At 44.1% G+C, this 22738-nt stretch overlaps 1 protein-coding gene across 3 annotated transcripts in view; it reads left to right on the forward strand.

Annotated features, from left to right (window-relative positions):
• The window catches only part of TENM1 (teneurin transmembrane protein 1), a 766344-nt gene that overhangs the window by 405130 nt on the left and 338476 nt on the right, over positions 1–22738 (forward strand). For all 3 annotated transcript variants that reach the window (XM_044305876.1, XM_044305878.1, XM_044305877.1), the window contains exon 8: positions 11997–12235. In XM_044305876.1, the coding sequence (XP_044161811.1) occupies positions 11997–12235 (239 nt within the window). The remainder of the gene's footprint in view (positions 1–11996; positions 12236–22738) is intronic.

The following is a 22738-nucleotide window of genomic DNA, read 5'->3' on the forward strand; positions in this document are numbered from 1 at the left end:
AACAAAAGTAAATTAAAACCAATATAATAAAAAATAAAAATATATGTAGGGCATGATGTTGATAGTGTGACATGCCAAATTATAACCAATTAAATTGGAATGATATTTAATTTGCATAGACTATCACCATATTTTTTGCAACCCAGATTCAATAATAATAATGTAAAATCAGTAATGTAGCATAATTTCTTGTTTTAGATTGAGACCATGGTGCATGTGAGAGTGGCAGTGGAAGATCCAGTAAGCCTCACGGTTGTGTAGCAGCTGCTGTCTGTCATCCTCCCTATGCCCATGACTCTGAAAGCTTTAGCTGATCTGTCATGTGCCTGAACAAAATGGCGTGATTCATTAGATATATTCCTATTCGGGTTATTTTGATTAGAAATGTCATTTAAATGTTCCAGAATGTAGGATTTGCAGCATTTATTTATTTTTTTAATTATATTTTTATTGATTTTTCAGGGTACCGAGGTATGGCTCGCAGGCCAAGTCAGTATGCAAATGAAAACATAGTGAATACATTGTGGTTTACATTCAAGTAGTGATGATAACCAAAGAGCACAGCAGGACAAGTAATCAGAAAGAAGTTAGGAGTATGGAGAGGACTTCGAACCACTGGTGTTAGCGTAATGTGTTGTGTAATCCTAAGGTGCACATTGAGTTGAAAGGAGGGAAGGATATATGCAGGTGACAAAGTGAGAAGCACATTCTTGTTCTATAAGTATTAGAAGGTCCCTGAAGACCTAAATGTAAGACTTTAGTGGATACGAGGATTAAGGGGTTGGGGGGTATTTTATTTTGAGGAGATCTGAAGGTCGACCAAGGAAGCCATTTTTTTATAAAGGCAATATGTGTACGGTTTTCCCATGAGGATAGTTCCTCGAATCTGTGTAGCTGATCAACTTTCTGAAACCATTGTTCTATAGATGGGGTCTGGCTTTTCCTCCAGAGTCTGGGAAGTACAAGACGGGCGGCAATCAATAATTGCAGAAAGATGAAGGGTGTGTATGGGGAGTCTTTATCCTGGTTGAGGGAAAGTAAAGCCAGTTGAGGAGACGGCTGAAGTGAGGTATGGCATATTTTTTTTGCCAGGGAGAAGATTTCAGACCACCAATTAAGTATCAGGGGGCATGTCCACCATATGTGGAGGAAGGTCCCTCTCTCCCCAAGGCACCTCCAGCGTGTGTCCGAATTGATTTGAGAGAAAAGTGCATATTTATCTGGCGTATTGTACCACCTTGTGAGGATTTTGTAACCATTCTCCTGAATGGATTTGCAGCATTTCTGATAGTCCACACACATAATCATATATATATATTACAGACCAAAAGTTTGGACATTCAAAGAGTTTTCTTTATTTTCATAACTATGAAAATTGAAGATTCACACTGAAGGCATCAAAACTATAAAGTAACACATGTGGAATTATATACATAACAAAAAAGTGTGAAACAACAGAAAATATGTCATATTCTAGGTTCTTCAAAGTAGCAACCTTTTGCTTTGATTACTGCTTTGCACACTTGGCATTCTCTTGATGAGCTTCAAGAGGTAGTCACCTGAAATGGTTTTCACTTCACAGCTATGCCCTGCCAGGTTTATTAAGTGGGATTTCTTGCCTTATAAATGGGGTTGGGACCATCAGTTGCCTTGTGGAGAAGTCAGGTGGATACACAGCTGATAATCCTACTGAATAGACTGTAAGAATTTGTATTATGGCAAGAAAAAAGCAGCTAAGTAAAGAAAAACAAGTGACCATCATTACTTTAAGAAATGAAGGTCAGTCAGTCCGAAAAATTGGGAAAACTTTGAAAGTGTCCCCAAGTGCAGTCACAAAAACCATCAAGCGCTACAAAGAAACTGGCTCACATGCGGACCGCCCCAGGAAAGGAAGACCAAGAGTCACATCTGCTGCGGAGGATAAGTTCATCCGAATCACCAGCCTCAGAAATCGCAGGTTAACAGCAGCTCAGATTAGAGACCAGGTCAATGCCAAACAGAGTTCTAGCAGCAGACACATCTCTAGAACAACTGTTAAGAGGAGACTGTGTGAATCAGGCCTTCATGGTAAAATATCTGCTAGGAAACCACTGCTAAGGACAGGCAACAAGCAGAAGAGACTTGTTTGGGCTAAAGAACACAAGGAATGGACATTAGACCACTGTGTCTTTGTGCGACGCAGAAAAGGTAAACGGATGGACTCTACATGCCTGGTTCCCACAGTGAAGCATGGAGGAGGAGGTGTGATGGTGTGGGGGTGCTTTGCTGGTGACAATGTTGGGGATTTATTCAAAATTGAAGGCGTACTGAACCAGCATGGCTACCACAGCATCTTGCAGCGGCATGCTATTCCATCCGGTTTGCGTTTAGTTGGACCATCATTTATTTTTCAACAGGACAAACACACCTCCAGGCTTTGTAAGGGCTATTTGACCATGAAGGAGAGTGATGGGGTGCTGCGCCAGATGACCTGGCCTCCACAGTCACCGAACCTGAACCCAACCGAGATGGTTTGGGGTGAGCTGGACCGCAGAGTGAAGGCAAAAGTGCCAACAAGTGATAAGCATCTCTGGGAACTCCTTCAAGACTGTTGGAAGACCATTTCAGGTGAATTCCAAGAGTGTGCAAATCAGTAATCAAAGCAAAAGGTGGCTACTTTGAAGAACCTAGAATATGACATATTTTCAGTTGTTTCACACTTTTTTGTTATGTATATAATTCCACATGTGTTAATTCATAGTTTTGATGCCTTCAGTGTGAATCTACAATTTTCATAGTCATGAAAATAACGAAAACTCTTTGAATGAGAAGGTGTGTCCAAATTTTGGTCTGTACTGTATATATATATATATATATATATATATATATATACTGTATATCACATACTGAGAATTGCAATTGATATATGACTACACTGGTGTGAACCTTTCTGCTTTTATTAGGAGGGAATAGACTGGATGAAAGAATATTACCAAAAGAAAGTGGGCATCTGTAGACCACCTGGCAGCCCTTTTTTAAAATATGATACATAACATCATCACCCATCAATATGTAAAGATATTTGTGTATGATATTTTTTATCTGTTCATATTAGTTACTATATTATAAGACTACCTTGGGTCTCGTATTACCGATCTTCTTTGGTTTTTCTTGTAATATTTCAGATTGTGGCTTGTTAGCGACAATATTTCTAGCCCTTGACAGTTGCCAATTGTTATATTCCCGCTTCTGTAATCTTCGAATGGTATTACTGGCCTCCACCTCATATGCCTCTGGCGAGCTGCAGTTTCTCTTGGCTCGAATGAGCTCACTTACAGGTATTGCTTTAATTGTATGTTGTGGGTGGAAACTGTCAGCATGGAGGACAGTATTACCTGCTGTTGGCTTGTGAAACCCATTAATTTAAGATCTGAAAACATAATATCAGTAGGGTGGTAATAGTGGGTGAATCGCAAATTAAAAATATTGTTGTTTAAGTACACCATAGTGAGGCTTGCCAATGAGGGCTTATATTTCGCCCCTATTGACACACCCTCATGTTGCAAATAAAATACTCCATACCCCATCAAACTAAAAATAATTATGTTTTATGAGGAAAGAAGTCACCTGCAATGCAAACTCACATAGATCTGAGGTATAAGAACTATATTTCTGCAATTGAAAGGTGAGGACTTGCACTGCACATTTTATTTTATTTTATTTAAAAATATTTTTTTTTTTTGGGGGGGGGGGGGGTGTTCTTATTGCTGCAGCTCTTTCCTTGTAACTGTCACAACTTTTGAAAGAAGCTGGTGGCAGTTAAAAGGTTTAAATACAAATGATGTGCATCCACCTCGGTGATGTTACTGAGGTGGACAGAGGAATAAAGAAAAGAACAAACAGCAGGTGTTGCAATAAAGATACATTTCATTGAATAACTCATTGACTACACAACATTTTTACACACAATTGAAAAATTATTCCTATCAAGGTGTTGATTTGAAAGATGTAGAAACATGTTATATTATTTGTAACACCCAGTTGCACATTCATTAATAAAAGTCTAAGATGAATAATAGAGGAACCCCTTAATGTAGAGATATAGGAAAAGATGCCCCAGAATCATTATTGCACGAGGAATGCACATAGTTACTGTTAGGAGAGGTGACATGTCCTTGGAGTGCTGCCAAATCTAAGGCTCGGAAAAGAACCTTCAGGCATCATTCAGATATTCTTTGGAAATATTCTTTAATTTACTATGCTTTTTAACATCAACAAAAGTCTAAGTCAGACATAAAGTAACTAAAAACAAGTGGTTTCTAAATGCTTTGCTTCAGCTGTGCTGTTTGATATTACTTTAATGGCACTTGCAGGTGTGCCTAAATTCTAGAGTCATTTGAACAAAATGTTGGTACAATTTGGTGCATTGTGTATTTACATATGAATAAAGTAAGCCAAAAATTCACTACACCTTGTCCACCAATGGGGTGGTTTAAAGGGAAAGGGAAGTAGCCATTTTGTTACAAAGTAAGCCATCCAATAGTTGGCATACAGTTAGACCACCAGTGGAAAGGAGCACCAGGTTTACTATCCAGCATCATCCACTGTGTTAAATCTCGTAGATTTTTAGAGTACCCATGTAAGCTTACATTGTACAACTATTTAACAGGATTAGTAACTCTTCCGCTATGTGCTTCTGAAATCATTACATGGTATAACATATGAAGGACTTTTATAAGGGTACGGCCAAGCGGTAACGTTTCCTAATGCAGTTTTGGGAGCCAAAATCAGGAGTGGGTCATGAAAGTGTAAAGGACAGTTTTCAAATTCACTTGGCTTCCAAAATTGCATTAGGAAACCTGAACATGTGACTGTACCCTTAGGCCTTTGGTTTCCAACTGCATCAAGAAACCTGACTGTGTGGTCGCACCCTCAGTTTTTGTTTTGGACCCCGGGTTTCTTTCGTTGATGCAGCATTATTTCCATTGTCGGCATATTATGCTATGTTGGGTCATTCATTTAGACAGTTTTCATCATGGCAATTTGAAGCAATGGCTGAGATTTTAAAACTGATCATATAAAATGGATCACTGTAAATTCCTCCAATCCATCGTTACTTTTAGTCCGGTGGAAAAAAAGAATCTGGAATTTGTCAAGACCAGATGAGATGACCAATTATGAGTCTCTTGTGCCATCAGCACAACTCCTGTACATAGGCCCTGTTAGGAGAGAGTTGCAAAGAGTAGCTCTTGCTCTAAAGGACATGGTGTGACCATGCATTTGAATCACTGTGATGATATTACATTAATGTATTACTGCCTGCAGGCTATAACAGCTGTTTGCCTGGGGTCTGTGTATAGAAAGACATTGGTGGCATTTTATTTTCAGCTTTTTGCTGGAGGTTGTCACCCCTTGCAAGTAAGTTTAATAAACTATTATAAACCTCAATGCATTGGAAAATCTGGAGCCTATCAGACCCTACAAAGCCATATTAAATTGTATTGTACAGAAACAGAACCAATTTGATAAAAAAAAAGAACTGACAAAATGATACAAACAAAAGCCTGTACCTAAGTTTCAATGTGTTCTAATTATTGTCTCAAAACGTTTATTGATTAGTGTGTCACTAATGGTAGGGATCAGTGCAGCCCTAAGCTCCACCCACAGCACTATCCCTACCTAATTGCACAGTCCGTCCTAACCGACTGTGTACAACTGGGCAGCAGTCCCTAGCTTAAGTATGTGCGGGGGCTTATAGGGAGGAACAAAAGTTGAGAAAACAACAAAGCTAGGACAGAACACACAGAAGCAAACACAAAGCAGAACACAATACCAAGGTGAAAACTCGCCGAGGTAAGAACCAGGAGATCACGTCAGTACCAGGGGAAACACCAAAATCAACATCAAATGCAAGCCGAGGTCGCGCAGTACAAAGAGTTAACACAGGATCAAGAGTCAAATTCAAGCCGAGGTTCACAATGTCACACATGCAGGCAAATGCTAGTGAGGTTGAAAGACCAATCACAGGCAACCTTTGACCAGCAGGCTGCCTGTTTAAATAGCAGAACAAGTGAGTCACGTGACATGGCCAGCATCACGTGCCCCAAAGTCCAGCCCAAAACATCTAAGTGCCAATTACTCATGATCGGCGCTCAGTGCACACATCAGCTAGAAGGACACCGGCCGCGCTAAGGAGGCATGCATGGCCGAGTCCTCCCCGCCCCCTGGTCTCCATGGGGAAGAGGATGCCGGTCACGTCCTCGCTCCTGCACAGAGGTGGGATGCCGGCAGCGCAGAAATGAGGAAGCGAGTAGCCGGCTCCCAGTTACATAGTGTTGGTCAAGCACCAAAGTGCTCAGGTGCTCGAGTAGAACACCTCTGGATGCATCTTGGACTCCCAGGTTGCTGCTGGGAATGATGTTGTCTGAGTAGTACGCCACTTTTACAGACTGACAATAATATGCCCAAAACCGAATATAAAATCAATTTTAGAGGAAAAATTCTTAGGAAATATTTTCTGTATATTTACTTGTACAGAAAGTGCAAGTGCTACAACCTTTATATCACATAAAGGAGGGCCTCATTCACATTGTGGCACAATTGTTCAAGTATTGGGACTCCTACACTCATAAAGCCTATGCACTAAGTGAAAGGGCTACCAAAAATTACAAGGAATAGGCACTACAATACACCCTTTATTATACATAAAAGAGGGCATCATACACAGCCTTGAAAAATTATGATTGATGGCCTGCTTGTGACCCTCAAAAACAATTGGAGCAAGGGCCTGCTAATCTGGCCATCTAAAACATTAGGGGCTAGGCAGGGCCGGTGCAAAGATTTTTGCACACACAAGCAAAGCTACATTTTGGCGCCCCCCTCCTTTCCCACACACACACACACAACTCGGTGGGGGTGATGTAAAAAGGAGGGCGTGATGTGACATGGAGGGGGATGAGAAATATGACATGGAGGGGGATGAGAAATGTGACATGGAGGGGGTTGAAATGTGACATGGAGTGGGGAGAAATGTAACATGGAGGGGGGAGAAATGGGACATGGAGGGGGTTAAAGTGTGACATGGAGGGGGATGAGAAATGTGACATGGAGGGGGATGAGAAATGTGACATGGAGGAGTGAGGACCTGATGCTGAGCTGACCCTCTAAAACATTAGGGGCGAGTGCCTGCTGCTGATCTGACCATGTAAAACATTAGGAGCGAGGGCCTGCTGCTGATCTGACCATGTAAAACATTAGGGGAGAGTGCCTGCTGCTGATCTGACCATGTAAAACATTAGGGGCGAGTGCCTGCTGCTGATCTGACCGTGTAAAACATTAGGAGCGAGTGCCTGCTGCTGATCTAACCGTGTAAAACATTAGGGGGGAGTGCCTGCTGCTGATCTGACCATCTAAAACATTAGGAGCGAGTGCCTGCTGCTGATCTGATCATCTAAAACATTAGGGGCGAGGGCCTGCTGCTGATGTGACCATCTAAAACATTAGGGGTGTTGATATGATGGTGGAGGAGCATGAGAAAAGGGAGATTGAACCATATACCACCTTTAGTAGTAAAAGGGGTGCATGGGAATACAGTGTATTCAATATACCATAAAAGCCACATTTAGAGTGCCTTTATGTTCAGCCGCTTTCCTCTGGTGGAGTAGAGAAGTCAGGGGCAATCCAGACCTTGTTCGTTTTTATAAGACTCAATCGATCAGCAATTTCAGTTGACAGTCTGATGCGCTTATCTGTTATTATGCCCCCAGCAGCACTAAATGCACACTCTGACAAAACACTGTCGGCGGGGAAGGCCAGCACCTACAAGGCGTAGAGCGCCAGTTCGTGCCACGTGTCCAGCTTGGACACCCAATAGTTGCAAGACACAGAGGGATCACTGAGGACGCTGACACGGTCTGCTACATACTCCTTCACCATCTTCCAAAATTTGTCCCTTCTTGTGACACTAGGCCTCGCATCAGGTTGAGGGTGCTGGCGGGGTGTCATAAAACTTTCCCAGGCCTTGGAGAGTGTTGCCCTGCCTCTGTTGGAACTGCTGTGTGTTCCCCTCATATTCTCTACTCGGTTGGCCAAGGAATTATGTACTCAGCAGCCAGCGTTGTCAGCTGGAAATTTTTAGAGCTGTTTTTCCACAAGGACCTTCTGGTATTACACCATTTTGATCTTCTTCTTCACCACAGGAATGAGATATGAGAAGTTCTCTTTGTAGCGGGGGTCGAGAAGGGTGAACAACCAGTAATCAGTACTGGCCAAAATGCGTACAACGCGAGGGTCACTGGAAAGGCAGCCTAACATATAACGATATAGTAGGTGTAGCAGCACATAGGGGTATACTGGCCTTATATGTGGTGGTGCATGTGGTGTTAGACGCCAGTCCGTAGCATCCCTCCAAATAGGTAACCATAAAATAGTAGATCCGCTGCACTCTCTTGTCTCTATATATCCTTTATTCCATCAAATTCATACGATGTTTCGACCTGAGCGGTCTTTTTCAAGCAAGTTGCTTGAAAAGGACCGCTCAGGTCGAAACGTTGCATGAATTTGATGGAATAAAGGATATATAGAGACAAGAGAATGCAGCGGATCTACTATTTTATGGCAGCCTAACATATAGTCAGCCATGTGTGCCAGAGTCCCAACAGGCAAGACTTTGCTGTCCTCATCAGGAGGATGACTCTTAATCTCCTCATCCTCTTCCTCCTCTTCTACCCATCCACGCTGAACAGATGGATTAAAACTTCCAAGGGTACTACCCTCTGTAGCAGAGGCAACCGTCTCCTGCTCCTCCACATGATCTAATTCGCGCTGAGAAGACAAACTGAGGGTGGTCTGGCTATCACACTGTGTAATGTCTTCCCCCATTTCCACCTCTTCCACATGCAAAGCATCCACCATAATTGTGAGCAGCGAGCGTTTGAGTAAACACAGAAGTGGGATGGTTACGCTGATGATAGCATTATCACCGCTCACCATCTGTGTTGATTCCTCAAGGTTGCATAAAACCTCACAGAGGTCAGACATCAATGCCCACTCATCGCTTGTGAAGAGCGGAAGCTGCCAGAAAAGGCCATGAACATGTTGCAGCTGGTATTCCACTACTGCCCTCTGCTGCTCACAAAGCCTGGATAACATGTGGAATGTGGAATTCCAGCGCTTGTTCACGTCCCACAACAGTCAGTGAGCTGGCAATTGCAAGCGCTGCTGCAGTGTTGATAAACCGGCTAAAGCTGTCAATGACTTACGGAAAAGGGCACAAACACGGCGCACCTTCACCAGTAGCTCAGGCAAATTGGGGCAGATTTTGAGAACCGCTGAACCACTAGGTTGAACACGTGGGCTAGGCATAGTATGTGTGTGAGCTTGTCAAACTCCAAAGCCGCCACCAAGTTGCGTCCATTATGAGAAACAACCATGCCTGGTTGTAGGTTGAGTGGTGAGAGCCACAGTTCAGTCTGATCCCTTTTCCCCTGCCACAGCTCTGCGGCACTGTGTTGTTTGTCACCTAAGCAAATCAGTTTAGGCTTGGCCTGTTGCCGCTTCCCCACTGCAGTGCTAAATTGCTTTCAGCTACTGACTAGTGCTACAAGATGATAATTCAGAAGTGGAAGTGGGGAAGGAGGCGGAGGAAGAGAAGGGGGGTTGCAGCCACTAACATAGGTGATGGCGGAAACCCTGATGGAAGTAGAGCCTGCAATCCTTAGTGTCGGTAGCACCTGTGCTATTCCAGGGTACAACTCAATCCCGGCCTCCACAAAGTTCCCCAGTGTGCCATCAGGGAAATGTAGCATCCCTGGCCAAAAGCACTTGTCCATGTGTCAGTCATTAAGTGGACCTTACCAATAACTGAGTTGGTCAGGGCACGGGTGATGTTACGGGACACATGCTGGTGTAAGGCTGGGACTGCACACCATTAAAAATGTTGGCGGCTGTGGACACGGTAATGCGGGACGGCCACTGCCATCAGGCTGCGGAAAGCCTCAGTGTTCCCAAGCCTAAATTTGGAAATGTGCGCATTTAGTGCTATGGCCTGTGGGTGGGTGGCTGGGTATTTGCGCTTTCGTTCAAAGGCCTGGGGTATAGACATCTGCATGGTGCGCTGGGACACAGAAGTGGATGTGCTAGCTGATGGTGCTTGCGAAGGTCCAGGTGCATTGCAGGAGGCATCTGGGCCTGCTTCTTGGACAGGGGATTGGCCAGCATGTAACACAGGGGAAGAGAAGGCAGTGGTGTGACTCGCAGACATTGATTGTGGACCCAGGGTTCGGCCCACCTATTAGGGTGCTTTGATGCCATGTGGCAGATCATGCTGGTGGTGGTGAGGTTGCTAGTGTTCACGCCCCTGCTCATTTTGGTACAGCACAGGTTGTAATTCTTTTATCGTCCGCACTTTCCTCAAAAAAGCACCAGCCTGCGGAACACCTACCCCTTGACAAGGGAGATTGCCGCAAGGGGGTGCTCTAGGGAACAGTTGCAGGCCTGTTTGGTGTGGCCCTCCTTCTCCTTTTTGCCATCCCACTGCCTCTTTCAGCCTATTGCGGTGCTTCAGATCCCTCCACCTCCTCTTCCACTTCCTCACTCTGGTTATCCTCCTGACTTGTTGATCTAACAACTGTGTCTCATCTTCATCATCAATCTCTAGAGACACTAATTGCGGTTGACTTATTGGCAACTGTTTTTCATCATTATCATTCACCTTGTGAAACTCTAATTGCCGTTCCCCACCGTCATCTTCTTGTGACTGTGGATGCTCAAGAGTTTGGGAATCAGGGCACAAAATCTCCTCTTGTCCCTCTTCAAGCCACCTTGGCGAGAGGGCCAAATCAAGGAATGGCGCTGAAAAGAGCTCCTCGGAATATCCGAGTGTGGGATCACTTGTTTGCCAAGACTCTCCATGGTGGGAGGAAAGAGGATCAGGGTGAGGATTATGTTGACCAGACTCCTGGCTACTGAAACTTGACTTTGTGGATGACAGCGTGGTGCTTAACCGACTGGAAGCATTATCTGCTTCAATCCAACCAACCACCTGTTCGCACTGGTCTGACTTTGAGAGTGGTGTCTTGCACCGCCCTGAAAACTGGGACATGAAGCAAGGTATCGTGGATGAGTGTGTTAATGGTATATATGCTTGCAAGTATGTCACACGTACAGTAGTGCAGGTTTTGTAAGAGTATGCGCAAATAAAGTTCAGAGAATGTAACAGATATTTTTAGGATGCACAGACGTTGAACAGGAGGTAGAGCGCAAGTAATGTCGCTGTCACCACCACCAGCTAATAAAAAAAATTTCACTGAATGAATGTCACTGATATTTATGATGCACAAACGTTATACAGGAGGTATAGCACAAGTAATGTTGCTGTCACCATTGGCTAATAAAAAATTATACTAAATTAATGTCACTGATATTTAGGTTGCACAAACGTTATACAGGAGGTATAGTGCAAGTAATGTCGCTGTCACCGCCGCCTAATAAAAGTCATCGGGTACTATATAGAACCCGATGAAGTGTTCCGGCCAGCCAATTACCGTAATGCCAGTATCCAACATGGCTTCGGCATTACAGTCAATGGCAGTACTTACCTGCACATTTATTGGCTTGCGGGGTGGAGACTCGAGCACACACAGTGTTCGGCCGAGCACCGGGATGTGCCGACCATAGCGATGCTCGATCCGAACTGGTGTTCGGCCGAGCATGCTCGCCCAACACTATTAATGATGTGCTTGGCAGAGATAAATTAAAGATTTCTTAAAATGTTACTTGCAGTAATCACAAAACAATGTGTCTTTTCTTGATGCTGAATTCATTGACTTTTCCGAGGTCGTACAGTACTTCAATGCTAAGTATGCGCCAGAGAATGTGTATTTTTCTAATGAAGTTTGTAAAAGTGTTGCAACAAAAGAATTAATGATCAAATAGAGCTGCCTAATGATTATTGCTGCTGTGCGCTGCATGTGGATGATGTTTACACCATTTTGAGCCTTTTTTATTTATCCTTGCAGGCATTTTCTTTTCAAGCATGGATCTGGTACATCTCCAATCTTCAGTGCTGCCAGCCAGAACTACCCTCTTACTTCAAACACAGTCTATTCTCCACCTCCGAGACCACTGCCCAGGAGCACCTTCTCCAGGCCTGCCTTCACATTTAACAAATCATACCGGTGTTGTAACTGGAAATGCACGGCCTTGAGCGCTACAGCAATTACAGTAACGCTTGCACTACTGCTTGCATATGTTATCAGTAAGAGTTCTGTTCTCTATTTTTACCTTTTCTTTCGCTATTAAATGTACAATTTAATCAAATATGTCTTTGAGGAATTCCACGAATGACATGCTAGAGATGCCAGAGGTCAGGCATTAAAAATGAAGCATTAGCAGGACTACTTTCTGCTTTTGCAAAGTTGCCAACTTTTTAAACTAATTTTCAGGGAGGGTTGTCTGCTGAGCTAGTGAAATTAAGGCCATCAGTAGTTTGTTTCCAAGGGCTGGCTGGGTATGCTGTAATCTGCATTATGTTATGTTTAACAAATTTCATTAAGATGTGATGTATTTCGCTTGATGTCAATTAATATTCACTCTAAAAGCCAATGGATGTGAATAGATGGCAAAGAGGGACATGCAAAAGAAGATAATTATTTTAGAGTTGGTCAGAAAGGAAAAAAGAGGAGAGGACATTTCCAGGGACACATCATCAAAACCTGAAAATGTCCCTGGAACAAGAAATGACTGTCAAATATGCATTTGGTCATTCGTAAACAATGACATTTGTACGGCCAAGTTATATATCCCATTTGGCTTCAGTTTTATATATATCTGATTACTCGGTGACAATATCAGTGGTTTGTAACCTGCAGCATATCTGAACTGGAAATTATCATTCATCTACAGATCACAGCTATGCCCTGAGCTTACAGTAAACATTTTTCTACTAGTTGAAGGTCATAAAGTTGGTCAATTACCTATCATGGCACTAAATGGTATGGTGTAATATTAAAACCTGCCATGTGGTGGTAGTTAAAATGGAATACACTGTGCAAGATGTACAAATCCTGTCTAAAATGTAGACAGCATAAACTGACACAAATAATTACAGATGTGTCAGATTTAACACAGGGACTCATTCTGTCTGATACATTTGGTGCAGGCCTAGATATTCTTGTGTAATTTTATTGGTTGGTCAATAGCTGAACATGTTAGCACTATTTGGTTTATTGTGCCCTACTGAGAGGGAGGAAGGCTGGGCCTGCGCCCTCTGAGGTAGGTGCTGGGGAGTGTAGCTCAAGCAGCCAGAGAGTGAGGAGCTACACGTTACCTGTGTAGCGTGAGGCCTACTCAAAAGAGCCTCCATCTTTGCATGCTGAGGAAACGTTACCATCCTTTGAGAGAGAAGGAGAACAGAATATACAAACTATAGAAGGGTCAATTTAAAGGACAAACAGTAAGTGCAATTGCTCTTCTATGGCAACAGGCCTTACTGCTAGTGAAACGGTATATTGTTTCAGTACCCACCATGCTTTTACAATGGATTAGTTACCCTTTGAAGGTTCTGCACCCCACTGTGGGAACTACAGTACTGAATATGAGAATTGTGCAGGTCTGTGGTCAATTTGGGAAGATAGCAAAGTGTTTAGAGGTATACTTGGGGACTGCTACTACCATCATTGCCGCTGCCTATACACAGTCATTGAGAAAAGTAAGTTCTATGTAATACCTTAGAACTGTGCATATCGCTGCCCTCTGAACTGCAACTCTCATTATCCTCAGTAAAGAGACTGTTCTTTGCAATCAATTAATTTGGCCTAGTCATTGTCTCCACCATTTGCCAGGCCTCACTCTACCTTACCTCCTGCTTTTAGACCATCAGACATCCACCATCAAGAGCATGCCAACTACATCCAGGAAGGAGCCCCAGAGAAACTGGGAATGCCTCAAAGGAAAGATAGAGTGCACCCTCCATTCATACCTGCACAACCTCAGGCATCGCCAGAGTGAGGGCAACCATCGTAAACCACTACTACGCCTATCTGTGCCACAAATACCAGTTTCCTCCTCACAGCACTCTCCCCTGCATGCTGCTGGCTGCATAAATATATAATAATTTTCTAAGACAGTAATTCCTTAATGGGATTATAAAAAAATAAATAACAACATTTAATTAAAAATGTAAATTAAAAAAGGGTCACAAAAAATAATAAATAAGCAATTATTTTTTTATAAAATTCATTTTATTGCACATACGTTTCATAAAAGCAGAAAAAAAAGAAAACAGCACAATCAAAATAACTTTAACAACTCATTTAACGGGTTATTCAGTGTAAAATATGTACAGTGTAAACAATAATGCAAAGAAAAGCAATGTCAAAATTATTTTTCTATATTTGCAACACAAAAAAATATATGCACCATCAAACAGCACCAAAAAAAATGCTCGCTTAAAACTAGGCATTATACAGCCACGTCAATGAAACAAAAAATGAAAAAATTATGGCTACTTAACAGCTTCCAGACATCCACCATATAGTTTTAAAAAATATAAAAAGATTAAAAATATATAAAAATTAAAATCATTAAAACAAAAATAAACCAAATATTTTTTTTTTACATAATAGGCATTGCCAAGCCGAAAAACTCCTGTACTATTAAAATATAAAAAAATTGTATCTCATCATGCAGTGAATATCATGTTTTCTTAGTGCTTAAACTCCCCTCAAAAACATTGATTAAAAAAATTATCAAAGAGTCATACACACCACAAAACTACAGATCGCCCTGCAAAAAAATTAGCCCACACAGCTGAAGCCATCATACAACTCCTTAGTCATAACTATAAAAAAGTTATGAGGGTCAGAATATGGTAATGAGGTAAGCAGGTTTCTCTGTGGGATCACACTGTTTAAAAAACTAATGTGACCCTCCCTTTGAGCCATTACAGGACTACTTTAGGTAGACCTCTACAATGTGGTCAAATAGCAGATATGTTTTAGGTACTTGATTATTCCAATCCTTAAATTGTTTCAGGATTTAGTTAGCCCGACGTCTCTACCATTTATTTTTTTAGCTCAGAGGATGCTTCTTTGTTAATATTAGTCAGCTGATTTCCTTTGAGTTCTCCAGGGTGACATCTCTTCGGATAATACTTCTTAGTGACATTGTCTTGTTAAGCTACATTGTCTCTTCATCAGGACTGCAGAGTGTTTTCTGTGTCAGAAGAGCAAAATAAGGAGAACACAGAGTGGTGAGGTGACAGCAGCATGAGGAGACCACAGAGTTGCACAGTGACAGTGGTGATGTGGCAGCAGCATGAGGAGACCACAGAGTGGTGATGAGGAAGCAGCATAATGAGACTACAGAGTGGCCCAGAGACATAGTGTTGAGGTGGCAGCAGCATGAGGAGACCACAGAGTGGCCCAGTGCCAGGAGATCAGAGAGACTGGCAACACATGGGTTAATCTGAATGGTTCCTTGTGGATCATTTGTATCTGTGTTGCTTTGGTAATGACCATACCTCTGGCAGGTGTTGTTGGTTTGGTCATTTAACTTCCCCTCCTTTTACTGCTTACCCCTTTTGGGGGTGCAGTTTATAGCTTCAGATTCTAGAATCTGGGATAACTGGTTGTTGGATCTCGGTTGATCTCCTGGCACTACCTTTGCTCCACGTGAAGTTGAGTGTCGTCTTCCCAAGTTGTATTTTGTTTGTTATATTTCCCTGTCTTTTGTATCTAGGCCTGAGGGAGACTCCTGTTCATCCTTCTGGTGGTTGTCTCAAGTCCTATCACTATACGAGGGCCCTACAGGGTATGTTAGGGCTCTAGGTTCCTGTGTATGAACTTTCCTACCATCGAGGTCAGTTCATACTGATAGTTAGTCAGGACTTGGATTAGGGTTGTTCTAGGAGGTGTCCTTCTCCTTAACCCTAGTTTCTAGGCCTAGTTCCTATCCCCTTTTCTCCTTTGTTCAGTGTGGAGTTTCTCACCATCGCTGCATCTGTGACACCTAGTGACATAGTAGTGAGGTGGCAGCAGCATGAGGAGACTACAGAGTGGTGATGTGGCAGCAGCATGAGAAGACCATAGAGTGTCCCAGTGACATAGTAGTGATGTGGCAGCAGCATGAGCAGAACACAGAGTGGTCCAGTGACATAGTGGTGATATGTACAGAGCAAAAGAAAAAAAGAGAGTGTTTGCACAAGCGATCCAGGTGAGGGAGGTTGTGTTTGTGGGTGTCTTGAGCTTTATCCCACAGACCACCTCCCTGGTGAAGTGAGTTATTTATTCACAATTGCAGTTTTTATTATTTTTATCAATTGTATTATCGTGGATATTATTATCACTATTTTAGGTGGTTACTTTTTCATACCCATTCTTTCTACCTTATGAATATTTATACTTTTACTCATGCTTTTTTCTGCTCTCTCAAATTGATATTTAGTAACCATCAGTAGATGACACTCTTCCCTGTGGCTGACAATTCCATTTCATTTTCACTATATAGTGGTGATGTGACAGCAGCATGAAGAGACCACAGAGTGGCCCAGAGACATAGTGTTAAGATGGTAGCAGCATAAGGACACCACAGAGTTATGATATGGCAGCAGCATAAGGAGACCATAGAGTGGCCCAGTGACATAGTATTGATGTGGAAGTAGCATGAGGATACCACAGAGTGGTGAAGTTGCAGCAGCATGAGGAGACAGAGTGGTGATGTAGCATCAGCATGAGGGGACCACAGAGTGGCCCAGAGATCTAGTGTGGTGATGGCAGCAGCATGAGGAGACCACAAGGTGGTGATGTGGCAGCAGCATGAGGAGACCACAAGGTGGTGATGTGGCAGCAGCATGAGGGGACCACAGAGTGGCCCAGAGATCTAGTGTGGTGATGGCAGCAGCATGAGGAGACCACAAGGTGGTGATGTGGCAGCAGCATGAGGAGACCACAGAGTGGCCCAGATAAATAGTGTTGAGGTGGCAGCAGCATGAGAAGACCACAGAGGGGAGAGGTGGCAGCAGCATGAGGAGACCACAGAGTGGCCCAGTGACAGAGTGTGTAGGTGGTGGGCAATACCAGTACCAGCTGAAGATGGTGGCTGACATTAGGAGCACCTGGCAGCAGGTGTGGCATCAGGTGGGTGGCAGCATCAAAATTGTAGCTGAAGCAGGTAGGCAGAAGAAACAGGTCTCTTTTGTCAAAGTGTTGGTGTGCCACCATGGATGAACTAGTCTGATGCATCAGGCATTGGTATTTGAAAATACTGTCTGATCCATGCCTGATTAATTTTCACAAAGGTCAGTTTCTCTACATTTTGGGTGGACAGGCGAGTTCTCCTTGGGTAACCATGGCCCCCGCCACACTAAACACCGGCTCTGATGCCACACTGCTGGCCGGGCGAGAACGGTTGTCCAGGGCAAACTAGGACAGTTGTGGCCACAAATCGAGTTTGGCTTCCCAGTAGTCCAGGGGATCTTCGATGTGGGGTGGCAGGGTGCACTCCAAGTATGCCACAACCTGCTGGTGCAGGTTCTGCTCTAGGTCTACCTGCTGCTGCTGGTAAGTAGTTTGTTAAGTATGCAGGTGAATAAAACTGCTCATCGGCCACTCAAGACTCAAGTTGCTGCTGATGGAGCTGGTACTGTTAAGGCCCCTCACCCCCAGCAGCCATGGCAGTGGAACATGAGTACAGAGGGCCCCGGTAAGACCTATGTGAGGATGGGTCATGGCGCACATAGACAGCGGCCAACTGACTACATAGGATGTCTCAATGGTATTTCAGTTTGTCCTAGCTCTCAGTGGGTGTGAAAAACGCCCGCATTTTGGAGCGGTAGCAAGGGACTAACATGGTGGAGAACCAGTAGTCATCCCTCTGGTGAATGGTGACAATTCAGCTGTCACGCAAGCAAGCATGCATCGTGCCATTTGTGCAAGTGACCCGGAGGGTACTTCCTCACTCCATCTTCACTGGATACTGCCAAGGCTCAGCTCTCCTTGACGCAGCACCAACTCAATGTTCTTCCCATTGTTGGTAACCATAATTCCGATTTTGAGTTGTTTGAGTTTGTCGCAGAGAAGGTCAGGATTCGATTTGTTGATGAAGGACACGGAGCAGTTCCTCCCCTGTGTGACTCCGTTTGCCCAGGCAAACTAGGTACAGAACAGCATGACACCGCCGAGCCCTACACATGTGGTATGCTGGTGGGGCAATGTGAATTGTTCCTGCAGTGGAGGCTGAGGACACGATGAAGTATGAGGAAGTAGAGGCAGACATTGTCGCAGGACCAACGGCGTGAGAACGTCGAGAGGCGTCACCTGGCCAAGTTGCTGGTGTGGCTGGGCAGGAACCACATTTTTCCAGCGGGTCGTAAAGGACATTATATTGTCCTTGACCGTAGTCACAGCTTCACACGTCGGCGCTGCCATGCACTTTGGCAGACACAGACAGGCTCGGGGACTGGCCCACCTTCTGTTCTACATTTGTGTGCAGGGCTGGTACTGCCTTTTTGGCAAATAAATGATGGCTTGGGACTCTCCACCTCAGCTCGGTACAAGCCACCAGTTCTCTGAAAGGTCCACCACTTGGAAAGGAAAGGACTGCAGCACCAGCAACTTGGCCAGGAGCACGTTCAGCTTCTGCACCGTTGGATGAGTGCGCGCATACTGTTGTCTCTTGGCAATCGCTTCTGTGATCGATTGCTGATGGAATGACTTACTAGGAGTAGGAGGTGTATGAACAGGAGTATCAGGACCAGCAGATGATGGGAAGGACAGACAGCTCTCTTCAGCTGAGGTGGTGGAGCCCTGACTGCATGAAATTTGGTGCATTCCACTTGGTGATGCATCGGTTGCTGCGGCAGGCTGGACCACCACATCAGAGCCATGGTTCTCCCAGGCCACTTTATGGTGACACTGCATGTGTAAACGGAGGGCTGTGGTGCCAACATTGGCACCCTGGCTACGCTTTACCTTCTGGCCACAAATCCGGCAAATGGCCATGTTCACCTCCACGGCGGCCTAACAAAAAATAGCCCCACAGCCGAGTATGGCATTTTCCCACCAACATTCCATGCTGACTGCTTGCTACCGGTGCCTCCATGAACCCCTGTACAGCTACTTTCCGTGCCTGCAGGCTCCTGCGAATAGGGTGGTCTCCCCGGCCACATTTGACTCCTGACCTTCCACTGCAGCACCCTGTTGACTCACAGCCACATTGCCACCCTGCTGGCTCAGCCACTGCCTCATGAGCAAGCTGCCACCCTCTTCTCCTGATGATGACGATGAAGCCCCTTCTTCACCCGGCTCCCAAGTGCGATCAGCTACATCATCATCATCTGCTGCTGTCTACACGTCACTGATTTCCCCCTCAATGCTCTCAGGGCCAATAGCCTGACCGCTTGCAACACCTGCTCCCACTCGTCTCTCCTCATCACTACTTGCCTGCCTATTGGAGGACGCGGTGGATGTCTCCTCCAGATCTTTGCTTGGCAGTAGCTGCTCACTGTCTTCTAGCAGATTGTCCCTTCTGAAAAGTGAAGTGAGCCTACAGCATATAATTCTTCTCGCACTGACGGAACTGAAAATGACAGAGGAAGGTTCAGGACAGGTGGGGGCAACAACTAAGTGTCGTGCCAGAGGAACCCACCGACTCTTGGCTGGTTTGTTTGATGTCACTTGTGACAAACTCAAAGAACGAGTCAACCATTTATGCACCACTGGGTTGCTGGTCAAGACACGACCGCTAGATGACCCCGGGAGCTCAGGCTTCTCGCTGCGACTCTTGCTTCCACCCCTTTCCTTCTCCTGCTGCCTGCGACAGAAGCATTTTGACCACTGCCCATTCCCTTTGAAGGGCCTGTCACCTGTCTGTCTGACAGACTATATGATAAAATAATTAAAATAATACCCCTCCAAAAAGGCTGTTTTACAATGTTACTTCACCGCTGAACGGCAATTAAGACATATATATATACAGTACAGACCAAAAGTTTGGACACACCTTCTCATTCAAAGTTATCTTTATTTTCATGACTATGAAAAGTGTAGATTCACACTGAAGGCATCAAAACTATGAATTAACACATGTGGAATTATATACATAACAAAAAAGTGTGAAACAACTGAAAATATGTCATATTCTAGGTTCTTCAAAGTAGCTTTGATTACTGCTTTGCACACTCTTGGCATTCTATTGATGATCTTCAAGAGGTAGTCACCTGAAATGGTTTTCACTTCACAGGTATGCCCTGTCAGGTTTAATAAGTGGGATTTCTTGTCTTATAAATGGGGTTGGGACCATCAGTTGCGTTGTGGAGAAGTCAGGTGGATACTCACACAGCTGATAGTCCTACTGAATAGACTGTTAGAATTTGTATTATGGCAAGACAAAAGCAGCGTACTAACGAAAAACGAGTGTCCATCATTACTTTAAGAAATGAAGGTCAGTCAGTCCGAAAAATTGGAAAAACTTTGAAAGTGTCCTGAAGTTCAGTCACAAATACCATCAAGCACTACAAAGAAACTGGCTCACATGCGGACCGCCCCAGGAAAGGAAGACCAAGAGTCACCTCTGCTGCGGAGGATAAGTTAATTAGAGTCACCAGCCTCAGAAATCACAGGTTAACAGCAGCTCAGATTAGAGACCAGGTCAATGCCACACAGAGATCTAGAAGAAGACACATCTCTAGAACAACTATTAAGAGGAGACTGTGTGAATCAGGCCTTCATGGTAGAATATCTGCTAGGAAACCACTGCTAAGGACAGGCAACAAGCAGAAGAGACTTGTTTGGGCTAAAGAACACAAGGAATGTACATTAGACTAGTGGAAATCTGTGCTTTGGTCTGATGAGTCCAAATTTGAGATCTTTGGTTCCAACCACCGTGTCTTTGTGCGACGCAGAAAAGGTGAACGGATGGACTCTACATGCCTGGTTCCCACCGTGAAGCATGGAGGAGGAGGTGTGATGGTGTGGGGGTGCTTTGCTGGTGACACTTTTGGGGATTTATTCAAAATTGAAGGCATACTGAACCAGCATGGCTACCACAACATCCTACAGCGGCATGCTATTCCATCCGGTTTGCGTCTAGTTGGACTATCATTTATTTTTCAATAGGACAATGACCCCAAACACACCTCCAGGCTGTGTAAGGGCTATTTGACCATGAAGGAGACTGATGGGGTGCTGCGCCAGATGACCTGGCCTCCACAGTCACCGGACCTGAACCCAATCGAGATGGTTTGGGGTGAACTGGACCGCATAGTGAAGGCAAAAGGGCCAACAAGTGCTAAGCATCTCTGGGAACTCCTTCAAGATTGTTGGAAGACCATTTCAGGTGACTACCTCTTGAAGCTCATCAAGAGAATGCCAAGAGTGTGCAAAGCAGTAATCAAAGTAATCATGTGGGGGTTTGCTCTGGTAGGCAGATGGTAGCGGTGGCAGTATAGAGGCTCAGGAGACAGGCTTTGTGTCCAAACTGTGCTCTTTTATTCACTCCAGTGCATCACATCAAAACTGTGCAATTCGCACAACAGCAATGTCCATAAACCCCACCTCCCACAAAGGATCCCCAAACACTGCAGGCATCTTGGTGCCTGTTCACACAGTCTCTCACATCCGTGGTCAGTACTACACCTTGTCATGGGGTGGGTTTGTCCATGTTCATGCAAGTTAGACAGGCCACGTGTCGGCCTGGACAAGGGATTGGCTCCGGCCACAGGATCCCTTCTTTTGGTCCTTCGCTGAGCCTGCAGCAATTGGACAGTCCTTGTTAGACGAGCGGACTACAACGCTCAGCCCGACCGAGCGATCAGCCTCCCACACAGCTTCCTGCAGTGAGACAGGAGACCACGCTTCATCAGCAGCCCCACAGTCAGTGAGCATCAAACCTATATTCACAGCCCTGGGTGTAGCAGGCAGACCACACCCAAAAAAAAATACAATTCACTGCAGAACGGCAATTAAGACATATTCTTTTTCCTATTTCTACACCCCAAAAAAAGAAATATAGCAATCAGAATTCACCACAGACGTGCGCATCTTTCCTATTAATAAACAATTTAAATGGCTTTAGTACAATGTGAATTCACCGCTGAATGCCAATTTTGACTAGGGATGATCAAATCGACTTCGGATGAAACATTCAAAGTCGATTCGCATAAAACTTAGTTTCAATACTGAACCTTGGAATCGAACCCAAGTTTGGGAAATGTTTTTTTACAGTATACAGTAATTCAATTTCTGAAGTTATTATGCAAAGTCTCGCAAGACTTTACAAAGTAATAACTTCGGCTCATCTGACCCAATAGAATCTAATACTGTACAGGGCACTCGCTACGTACAGTATTGAAGTGACGTTTTATGCGAATCTACTTTGGATTCTTCCCTAATTATGAGATGTATTTTGTCTTTTTTTCTTCTATTTATACACCCGAAAAAATAAATACAGCAATCACAATTCACCGCAGAACAGGTGATGGGACGTACGCATATTTTCTTTTTCTACACCATGTAAATGGCTGTAGTACAATGTAACTTCACTGCCGAACTTCCTATTAATACACCCAAATTTTTAAACAATTTAAAATCAACGCAGAAAGGCTAATAGGACGTATGTATCTATCTTATTAATACACCCCATAAATGGCTGTAGTACAATGTAACTTCGCCGCTGAACATCAATTATGACATATATTTTTCCCTTTTTTTCCTAATAATAACACCCCCCAAAAAAAGTTAAACAATCTAAAATTAACGCAGAA

Source organism: Bufo gargarizans, chromosome 9 (genome assembly GCF_014858855.1).
Source record: "Bufo gargarizans isolate SCDJY-AF-19 chromosome 9, ASM1485885v1, whole genome shotgun sequence".
NCBI classification, from domain to species: domain Eukaryota; kingdom Metazoa; phylum Chordata; class Amphibia; order Anura; family Bufonidae; genus Bufo; species Bufo gargarizans.